The sequence below is a fragment of the Babylonia areolata genome, chromosome 23, assembly GCF_041734735.1.
Source record: "Babylonia areolata isolate BAREFJ2019XMU chromosome 23, ASM4173473v1, whole genome shotgun sequence".
Lineage (NCBI taxonomy): Eukaryota > Metazoa > Mollusca > Gastropoda > Neogastropoda > Buccinidae > Babylonia > Babylonia areolata.
Genome location: NC_134898.1, coordinates 912,501 through 925,000, shown reverse-complemented (window position 1 = coordinate 925,000; position 12,500 = coordinate 912,501). Strand labels below are relative to the sequence as shown.

Sequence of the window (12,500 nt, the reverse complement as noted above, 5' to 3'; positions counted from 1 at the left end):
GCTACAAAGCCTGGACCACTGACACTGTGCATCGTCACCCCTTGTGTTTGTTCTGTCTGCACGTTGTCATGGGAACTGCCGCAAAGCCTGGACCACTGACACTACTTCAGCAGCACACCTGGCACAATCATATCTTCCCTGGGCTTCAGCAGCCACCTGGTCTGAGGGCAGCCACCTGGTCTGAGGGCAGCCACCTGGTCTGCACCGCTACCGAGGCCGGTGTAGGAGGGGAGAAAAGACTTCTGTGTTTCGGGAAAAAACATCCCCCGAGGATTTATTCTGTGGAAAAAACAAAACAAAAAACAAACAAACAAAAAAACAACCCACTCCCTTTCATGGGCAGTGTCTATTTCCAAGGAACAGTGTCATTTTCCTAGCAGAGAGAGTGGTTTTCTCAGAGGAAAACAGCACTCCAATACTGTTTAGTTGTTGTTGTTGTTGTTGTTGTTTTTTCCAGCAATTTTTTTTTCAGTGATACAATTGATGACAGTGCTGCCTCTGCACAGCAGACAATGACTAATCTTTCCCTGTGATCAAGAAAGGTTGGAAGGTCAAAGTTCCCACTCCCTTTGACGACCATCTGAGGGCAGTGAATTCCTATCCACTGTGTCTAGGGCTTGACACAGGAAGGCGGGGCCCAGTCCTCTCCTTCCGTCGATTGAACCTTCCCCATCCAGTCAGGTACCCGTTCCCTCCTGGGCGGAGTGAGGAAAAGCAGAGTAAACTGCATTTCCTGAGGCGACAGCACTATGTTGAAACGGGGCCTGGAACCCTGAGCACTGCTCAACACAGGGCCACAAGTCCATCGCGTGATTCTGAAACAGCGCCTCCTTGGTTACGTCCCTTAGTATGCCTGCACCAGCAGTCTGGAGCGTTTGTTTGGGTTTTGTTCGCTTGGTTTCCCTTCAAACTCCTCTGTACAACAGGTTGTATATCGCAGACGGACAGTCGGGCAGACAGACACACACGCACGCAAGCACACACACACACACACACACACACACACGTGACACTCAACATGCCAATTATACATTTTCAAATCTTTTTATTTCTTTACTTTTTTTTACTTTGTTGTTTTTTTTCTTTCGTAACTTTCTGTTTGTCTTTGTGTCTCACTTTCTCTTTCCTTCTGGCGCTCTTTGTTCTTTCGCCCACCCGGCTTCCTCACTTCATTCATTCATAGAATGACAACAATACTTTGTTTTCTTTCAGGGAAAATCTATTCTTTAAATCTAGAAAGAAGTGATAAAAAGAAAACATTTCAAGGAAAACAAAACAGAGAGAAAAACTGTGTGTTTGACATGCCCCCCGAACCTTGAGCATCACTGTTCCACGTGAAGAAAGGAAAGAGAGAGAGAGAGAGAGAGAGAGAGAGAGAGAGAGAGAGAGAGCGGGGGTAACAGACAGATGGCCAGAGGAGAGAGACAGACACACTCAGACAGACAGACAGACAGACAGACGGACAGAGAGGCAGTGGGAGACAGGGGCAGAGAGACAGAGACAGAAAGAGAGAGAGACAGACACAGACGGAGTGGGACGCATGGGAGTGGGGATGTGGGGTGTGAGGGAGGTGGAAGGGGATAAGAGAAAGGAGAGAGAGAGAGAGAGAGAGAGAGAGAGAGAGAGAGAGAAGTAAAAATCTAAGTCATTGATTGTCAGGCCTCTGGCCCATGACAACAGGAGTGCACAGTTCAAAGAAAAGCATCATGCATTAAATGAAATATCATTGAGACATTCTTTTCTACGGCTAAGTGCAGAGAGAGAGAGAGAGAGAGAGAGAGAGAGAGAGAGAGTGTGAGAGAGAGAGAGAGACAGAGATAGAGAGACTGAGAGAGAGCCAGAGACAGAATGAAAGGAAGGGGGTACCTTCCTGCACTGTGGCGATTCGCTGTCTCCCAAGAGAACAGCCAGAAGTTCACACAGATCAATAGGTTGTGACAAAAATAAATAGATAGATAGACAAATAAATAAATAACTAAATAACACAAAACAATACAGTACAAAAATAACAAAACAAAACAAAATAAAAAAAGAAGAAAAAGAAAAGAAAAGAAAAGAAAAGCAGTCACTGCAGTGTTGATGTCATGTAAAAGGTTGCCGAGCACTGACGTGCTGTTGATAAAAACAAACTGAAGGTACAACAAAGAGAACAGTCACGTGATCACCAACAAAGCAACAAACTAACCAACCAACCAGCCTACCAGTCAACTGAACAGCAAGCTCAAAGAAGAAGTAGACAGGTATACCTACCCAGACTGAATGAAAGCCCCTGTGTTCATCTACCTTCACCTGTCCGTTCATCCATTCGTCTGTCTGTCTGTTAGTCCATCCGTCCATCGTGCCAGGCGTTCGTCCGTCTGTTCGTCCCTCTGTGTCTGTCTACATGCCTGTCTGTGTTTATCTGTTACCTTGTTTATCCTACATCAGCATGACTATATACATAATATAAATATATGCACGAATGCGTGCATAACTGGATTATCAATGCCAAAATTGTCAATGTATCTCTAATATACAAACTATGCTTAACACGGAGCTGCACACGTGCCTTTGTTGATGTCACAGACACACAGACACCGACACCGGCACCGACACACACACACACACACACACACACACACACACACACGCACAGAACAAAATATATACACTATCTGCAAGAAGGCCCTTCGATGTTGTTAGGTGTTAGTAGCAAACTTGCGCGATTTTATCGAGCAAAGATACATCAGGAACTGAAAGAAAGAGGAAAATAAAAACGAAATGAAACCTCCATGGGAGAATAAAAAAATAGTAGAAACAAGAAAACAACGACATTTCAAAACTACAAGCAACTGACGAGTATCAGAAACGTGACAAGATAACCAAGCCTACAAATCAATGTCGGTTCTTGCGACAATATGAGAAAAACGCAGAGAACACTACGGGATAATTCCATTGAAAACCACATGGGCATACACATTGCGGAGACGTGAGAGATGTGGGACTCCACTGGCTTCCTGTCCAGAAACATAATTATCAATCACAAACTGCTGTCCATCATGTTCAAATCCAAGACAGAAAATCTCCCTCTGTATAGATCCAAGCTTCTTCCCTCTCACACCCCTTTTCATCCGTGAGATCTGCTTCAGGATGTTAGAGTGATGTCCCCTGGCTGACAGACATTCAAACGAAGAGCTATGGTCAGCGAACTTTCTGTTCGGGTCTGTTGCCTCCTCTCTCTTTGGAATTCACCCCCCGAGAACACCAGAAAAGAAACGTCTTCTTTCACGCTCTTCAAAAACATCACTTCCAATGTCAGCCAAACTCACGATGTCAAAACAGAAATTCTAACAGAGTAAGTGATAGAGTTAGTGATTTAGTGTTCGATCTTTAGTTTAACGTCTTTTCACTGTAAGTGATATTAGACGAGGGAAGGAAAAAAATCGAGTGGGAGGAGGGGGAGGGGGAGGGGGGGGAATTACTGTGTACGCATACGAGTAAGTGAAAGTGTGTGTGTGTGTGTATGTGTGTGTGTGTGTGTGTGTGTGTGTGTGTGTGTGTGTGTGTGTGTGTGTGTGTGTGTGTGTGTGTGTGTGAAAATTAATGATTTAAGTTTTGTTTAAAAAACAACAACAACAAAAAAACAAAACAACATAACAATATAACATATTTCTAATGAAAAACTAACAACTATAACAGCGAACCAACAGGACTATTTAACAAGGAGTTGAAAAAGTCATACATTAGCAATGGACTGCTGAAGATCGTCAACACTGAAGATGATTTCAGTTCAGGGATTTGAGACTTTAACATATCGCAAGTTGGTATATGATCGGTTGTTATGTGAGCACCACAGATGCAAGAAACATTACTGACATATTTTGTCCTAAAACAATTCATTTTCCATCTGCAGATTAGAGAAATGATTTGCCTCTTATGAAAATCATTATGGTAATGTTTTCCCATGAAACCATACATTTTCTTTATGTTCTTATGTAGTGTGTGTGTGTGTGTGTGTGTGTGTGTGTGTGTGTGTGTGTGTGTGTGTGTGTGTGTGTGTGTGTGTGTGTGTGTGTGTGTGTGTGTGTGTGTGTGTGTGTTGTTCGCTGTGCGAGCATTAGATCGTTTCTTGTTATTTGTAAATGAATCCAGCTGACACATTCCTCGATGTCTTTGTCATCAGCTGAAACCTTCTCCAAATTCACGGGCATGAATGGAGAAGAAAATGAGACAGCATTAACTCCCCTCAGTGATCATGATCTTCGGTCAAGGTCACTTGGTGATTCACACCCCCCCCCTCCCCCCACGCTGTCCTGTCGACTTTTGTTTTGAACTTGAGTTAAATGTGTTTGTCAAATGTCATTCGTCAAACGGTGATTGAAGGAAAAAATACAAAAGTAAAAAGATCTGAGTATGTCACATCAAATGAAAGCCAAAAGTAAAAAACAACAATATATATTTGACTAAGTTATGAACGTTATCCTGTTAAACTAACACAACAACAACAATAAAATAAAAACAAGGATATAACCAACGAACAACAACATTAAAAACAACAACAACTGGCGAACAACGTTAGACACATTACAAGAACAACAACTGGTGAACAACGTTAGACACATTACAAAAACAACTGGTGAACGATGGTTAGACACATTACAACAAAAACAACTGGTGAACAACGTTAGACACATTACAAAAAGGTATCCCATAAATCTAGGATATTCTCCTTGTATTGATCATCCCTCAATGCTCCACAGAGTTTAAAAAAAAAGGCAAACCTAAGTAGAATCATCTGATTATATACAGCAATATTATTATTAAAAATATAAGAGCAGACTATGTATCAGAGAGAGAGAGAGAGAAGGAGACAGAAACTATGAAATACAGCACAACACAGCACAACACAACACAGTACAGTACAGTACAGTATAGTTCAAAGCAGTGTATAACACACTACAGTTTAACACAGCACAGCGCGTCAAGAGACTTGCAGCACGATTCCACACCATTCACACAACCTAATACTACATACTGTAACATAATGCAATGAAAAAGAAAAACAACAACAAACAACAACAACAACAACAACAAAACAAAAGCAAAAAAACAACACACATACACACAAAACCCACTGTATGAAGCAATACATTACGCTGCACATCACCACAGACCTTATCGTTCAGATAACCTGCTGATTACCTCTTCCTTTCGAGGCAAGGGAAACAACACCTGATTATGATCTGACCTTTGACATTGTTGCTTACAGTCTAGCCGACTGCACTGGGCCATATCAGGGCTGCCTAACTGATATATATATATATATATATATATATATATATATATATATATATATATATTTAAAAAAAAATCAGCATTGTTAAACAAAACTGTCACATCTGGAAAAAAAAGCCTACCAAACAACACAGCTGAGGACATATTTTCTTCAGCACTGAACTCCTGAAGGGAAATAATGTCAGTACTGAACTCCTGAAGAGAAATAATGTCAGCACTGAACTCCTGAAGGGAAATAATGTCAGCACTGAACTCCTAAAGAGAAATAATGCCAGCACTGAACTCCTGAAGAGAAATAATGTCAGCACTGAACTCCTAAAGAGAAATAATGTCAGCACTGAACTCCTGAAGGGAAATAATGTCAGCACTGAACTCCTAAAGAGAAATAATGTCAGCACTGAACTCCTAAAGAGAAATAATGTCAGCACTGAACTCCTGAAGGGAAATAATGTCAGCACTGAACTCCTAAAGAGAAATAATGTCGGCACTGAACTCCTGAAGAGAAATAATGTCAGCACTGAACTCCTGAAGAGAAATAATGCCAGCACTGAACTCCTGAAGAGAAATAATGTCAGCACTGAACTCCTAAAGAGAAATAGTGTCAGCACTGAACTCCTGAAGAGAAATAATGCCAGCACTGAACTCCTGAAGAGAAATAATGTCGGCACTGAACTCCTGAAGGGAAATAATGTCAGCACTGAACTCCGGAAGAGAAATAATGTCGGCACTGAACTCCTGAAGGGAAATAATGTCAGCACTGAACTCCTGAAGGGAAATAATGCCAGAAATAATGTCGGCACTGAACTCCTGAAGGGAAATAATGTCGGCACTGAACTCCTGAAGGGAAATAATGTCAGCACTGAACTCCTGAAGGGAAATAATGTCAGCACTGAACTCCTGAAGGGAAATAATGCCAGAAATAATGTCGGCACTGAACTCCTAAAGAGAAATAATGTCGGCACTGAACTCCTGAAGGGAAATAATGTCAGCACTGAACTCCTGAAGGGAAATAATGTCGGCACTGAACTCCTAAAGAGAAATAATGTCAGCACTGAACTCCTGAAGAGAAATAATGTCAGCACTGAACTCCTGAAGGGAAATAATGTCAGCACTGAACTCCTAAAGAGAAATAATGTCAGCACTGAACTCCTGAAGAGAAATAATGTCAGTACTGAACTCCTGAAGAGAAATAATGTCAGCACTGAACTCCTGAAGGGAAATAATGTCAGCACTGAACTCCTAAAGAGAAATGATGTCAGCACTGAACTCCTGAAGGGAAATAATGTCAGCACTGAACTCCTAAAGAGAAATAATGTCAGCACTGAACTCCTAAAGAGAAATAATGTCAGCACTGAACTCCTAAAGAGAAATAATGTCAGCACTGAACTCCTGAAGGGAAATAATGTCAGCACTGAACTCCTAAAGAGAAATAATGTCAGCACTGAACTCCTGAAGAGAAATAATGTCGGCACTGAACTCCTGAAGAGAAATAATGTCAGCACTGAACTCCTGAAGGGAAACAATATCAAGCTGTACTGAGGACGTCAGCACTTCCGCTCAATCTATCGTCCACAGATTACAAAAAAGAAAAACGAGAAAAAAAAAGATGGAAAATACTTGAAAAACAAACAAAATATTCACAAAAAGGGCTATCAAGGCAAACAATACTGTTGAGTGGGCAGCTAGTGTCTATCCTAGTGTTTACAGTATGACGACCTAATCGCCAGAGTAAAACAGCACAGACAGTACATCACAGACTGTGGATAAGAGAGAAAAGTGTCAATGCTTGCTGTAAACAACAACAACAACAACATCTAAAACAAACAGCAAAAATGGACTGGGAAGGCGAGAAAAAACCCTAACCCTAACCCTGACCTTTCTGTCTGTCACTCACTCATTTCATTTGCCTGAAGAAGAGCTTGTGGCTCGATACGTCGCCTCTTTTATCCCAAGTAAGTCGACTTTTACCAAGATTTTTTTTGGGTCTACCTCCCACTGAGAAAACCCCCATAAAACACTGAAGGAAGAAAGGGCAGACACAAAGAGAGCAAGAGAAAAGGGGATTATCGTGACAGCACACAATGTCCAGAAGGCGGGGATGCTATTTCAGGCCACACTGAAAGTCCCTCTGGCACCCCTATTGGGGACCGTGTCTGCGTGGTGCCAGTCTGCCCGGCGGTAACCACCGCTTCCCCTGTGTTCCCAAGGCTGGAACCCGCACCCCGCGTCACGCTGTTTGCTCTGATCAAAGGAGGATCGAACCTCCCACCCCGTCACGGTCCATGTCCGTGTTGAACAGCAGCAGCTACACACTGGTTTCGCTTTTGACGTCTCTGTGACTGCAGAGGAAGAGACACAACCTTCTGCCTGCGTGGTAATAGTGTCATGACATGTGTGTGTGTGTGTGTGTGTGTGTGTGTGTGTGTGTGTGTGTGTGACATAGAGAGAGACAGAGACAGAGACAAAGAGAGACAGAGACACAGAACGATAAGTATTTCAGACTACAACTTATTTTTAATCTTTCCATTTCAGTTTTTTTTCCACATCCTTGATAAACAAGAGACAGTTTTCATTGTTATCTGGGATATGAACATCACAAACTGTTTACAAATATTTCCATAATAATTGCAAATCTAAACGTAAAATAAAAAGTTTCGATAATAACTGAATATGGAAGTGTGAAGATAGATAAAAAAAACAAAACAAAACAAAAAACCGTTTCTATATTTATCAGTTGGTTTTAATATATGTTGAAAAAAGTTCCTGCATTAAAAACAAGTTTTTACAACTATTGCAAACCTGTGTATAAAAAAAAAAGAAAAAGAAAAAAAAGAGATCCCTTCCTCCCCAACCCCCCCCCCCCCCCCCCCACACAAAAAAAAAAGACCAAAACTACTCCATGAAAATAGTCGTATACAGCATATCAACAACTGTGAAAAACAAATCAATTAATAAACTGTGTATCTAAATGTGGAGGTCGTGGCTCCGATTCTACGACGGTGGCGCCACAGGAAGAGCGTCACCACACACGTAAGACGACTTCATCCTCATCAGTTCCCTCCCTTGTCCTGAGGCACTGTCTGGGATACACAGAAGAAAAAAAAAAAAGCGCAGGAGGATAATAGACATTGCAAGGACTTCCGGTCTCCATGGAGATATGAAGGGAAACGAGGAATTTTAGACATCCTGTTCACATTACAGTTGAGAACATTGCTGTTTCTTGTTCTGTACATGGAACACACACACACACACACACACACACACACACACACACATATATACACACACATATCAGCGCGCGCGCACACACACACACACCTCCCTCCTGTCAGACATAGATACACACAGACACATTCTCCACCTCCCTCCTGTCACACACATATACACACAGACACATTCTCCCCCCCCCCCCTGTCACACACATATACACACAGACACATTCTCCACCCCCTGTCACACACATATACACACAGACACATTCTCCCCCCCCCCCTGTCACACACATATACACACAGACACATTCTCCACCCCCTGTCACACACATATACACACAGACATATTCTCCACCCCCTGTCACACACATATACACACAGACACATTCTCCACCTTCCTGTCACACACATATACACACAGACACATTCTCCACCCCCCTGTCACACACATATACACACAGACACATTCTCCACCTCCCTGTCACACACATATACACACAGACACATTCTCCACCCCCCTGTCACACACATATACACACAGACACATTCTCCACCTCCCTGTCACACACATATACACACAGACACATTCTCCACCCCCTGTCACACACATATACACACAGACACATTCTCCACCCCCTGTCACACACATATACACACAGACACATTCTCCACCCCCTGTCACACACATATACACACAGACACATTCTCCACCTCCCTGTCACACACATATACACACAGACACATTCTCCACATCCCTGTCACACACATATACACACAGACACATTCTCCACCTCCCCCCTGTCACACACATATACACACAGACACATTCTCCACCTCCCTGTCACACACATATACACACAGACACATTCTCCACCTCCCTGTCACACACATATACACACAGACACATTCTCCACCTCCCTGTCACACACATATACACACAGACACATTCTGCACCTCCCTGTCACACACATATACACACAGACACATTCTCCACCTCCCTGTCACACACATATTACACACAGACACATTCTCCACCCCCCTGTCACACACATATACACACAGACACATTCTCCACCTCCCTCCTGTCACACACATATACACACAGACACATTCTCCACCTCCCCCCTGTCACACACATATACACACAGACACATTCTCCACCTCCCTGTCACACACATATACACACAGACACATTCTCCACCTCCCTGTCACACACATATACACACAGACACATTCTACACCTCCCTCCTGTCACACACATATACACACAGACACATTCTCCACCTCCCTGTCACACACATATACACACAGACACATTCTCCACATCCCTGTCACACACATATACACACAGACACATTCTCCACCTCCCTGTCACACACATATACACACAGACACATTCTCCACCTCCCTGTCACACACATATACACACAGACACATTCTCCACCCCCCTGTCACACACATATACACACAGACACATTCTCCACCTTCCTGTCACACACATATACACACAGACACATTCTCCACCTTCCTGTCACACACATATACACACAGACACATTCTCCACCTCCCTGTCACACACATATACACACAGACACATTCTCCACCCCCCTGTCACACACATATACACACAGACACATTCTCCACCCCACTGTCACACACATATACACACAGACACATTCTCCACCTCCCTGTCACACACATATACACACAGACACATTCTCCACCCCACTGTCACACACATATACACACAGACACATTCTCCACCTCCCTGTCACACACATATACACACAGACACATTCTCCACCACCCTCCTGTCACACACATATACACACAGACACATTCTCCACCACCCTCCTGTCACACACATATACACACAGACACATTCTCCACCTCCCTCCTGTCACACACATATACACACAGACACATTCTCCACCTCCCTCCTGTCACACACATATACACACAGACATATTCTCCACCTCCCTGTCACACACATATACACACAGACACATTCTCCACCTCCCTCCTGTCACACACATATACACACAGACACATTCTCCACCTCCCTCCTGTCACACACATATACACACAGACACATTCTCCACCTCCCTGTCACACATATACACACAGACACATTCTCCACCCCCCTGTCACACACATATACACACAGACACATTCTCCACCTCCCTGTCACACACATATACACACAGACACATTCTCCACCCCACTGTCACACACATATACACACAGACATATTCTCCACCCCCCTGTCACACACATATACACACAGACACATTCTCCACCTCCCTGTCACACACATATACACACAGACACATTCTCCACCTCCCTGTCACACACATATACACACAGACACATTCTCCACCTCCCTCCTGTCACACACATATACACACAGACACATTCTCCACCTCCCTCCTGTCACACACATATACACACAGACATATTCTCCACCTCCCTCCTGTCACACACATATACACACAGACACATTCTCCACCTCCCTGTCACACACATATACACACAGACACATTCTCCACCTCCCTGTAACACACATATACACACAGACACATTCTCCACCCCCCTGTCACACACATATACACACAGACACATTCTCCACCTCCCTGTCACACACATATACACACAGACACATTCTCCACCTCCCTCCTGTCACACACATATACACACAGACATATTCTCCACCTCCCTGTCACACACATATACACACAGACACATTCTCCACCTCCCTGTCACACACATATACACACAGACACATTCTCCACCTCCCTCCTGTCACACACATATACACACAGACACATTCTCCACCTCCCTGTCACACACATATACACACAGACACATTCTCCACCCCCCTGTCACACACATATACACACAGACACATTCTCCACCTCCCTGTCACACACATATACACACAGACACATTCTCCACCTCCCTGTCACACACATATACACACAGACACATTCTCCACCTCCCTGTCACACACATATACACACAGACACATTCTCCACCTCCCTGTCACACACATATACACACAGACACATTCTCCACCTCCCTCCTGTCACACACATATACACAGACACATTTTCCACCTCCCTCCTGTCACACACATATACACACAGACACATTCTCCACCCCCCTGTCACACACATATACACACAGACACATTCTACACATCCCTGTCACACACATATACACACATACATATTCTCCACATCCCTGTCACACACATATACACACATGGATGACTCGAAATAAGTTACAATTGAACGCGGACAAAACTGAAGCAATGATCATAGGAACTAAACAAAAACTGTCTTCCATTACAATTGACACAATCAAACTTGGCAGTACATCCATCCCTCTTTCCACGTCAGTCAGGAACCTCGGTGTTGTCCTTGACAATACACTGTCCATGCAAAAATTTATCAGTCAGACATGTCAGTCCTGCTACTGTCAACTGCGACGCATCAGTGCCGTCCGGAAATATCTGTCCACTGATGCAACATCTAGACTTGTCGTTTCTCTCATTCTCTCTCGCCTTGACTACTGTAACTCTCTATTGTCTGGTCTGCCTGCTTCATCCATTCAGTCCCTTCAGCGCATACAAAACGCTGCTGCCCGACTCGTCCTCAGAAAGAAAAGATCTGAGCACATCACTCCTCTTTTGCAACATCTCCACTGGCTCCCTGTCTCACACCGAATAAAGTACAAGATCAGCACTCACAAAACTGCCCCTTCCTATCTCTGCGGCTGCCTTCACCTCTACACTCCATCTCGCTCACTACGATCGGCCTCGGATCCACTCTGTTTACGCATACCCAGATTCAAACACTCGACTATTGGCCGCCGTTCTTTCTCTGTTTCTAGACCTTGCAATTGGAATGAACTTCCTTTTTCGCTTCGTCAGGTCTCCACACTCAGCTCTTTCAAGTCTGGCCTTAAAACCCACCTCTTCCCAAAATAGCCTCCCTTGCCTGCCCTTCCTTG

At 43.7% G+C, this 12,500-nt stretch overlaps 1 protein-coding gene across 1 annotated transcript in view; it reads right to left on the bottom strand.

Moving 5' to 3' along the window:
- Positions 1 to 8,157: 8,157 nt before the first annotated feature.
- Positions 8,158 to 12,500, bottom strand: part of LOC143298101 (uncharacterized) — a 26,532-nt gene continuing 22,189 nt past the window's right edge. Inside the window, exon 7 of the mRNA XM_076610793.1 lies at positions 8,158 to 8,354. Coding sequence (XP_076466908.1) covers positions 8,325 to 8,354 — 30 coding nt within the window. The 3' untranslated portion in view covers positions 8,158 to 8,324. The remainder of the gene's footprint in view (positions 8,355 to 12,500) is intronic.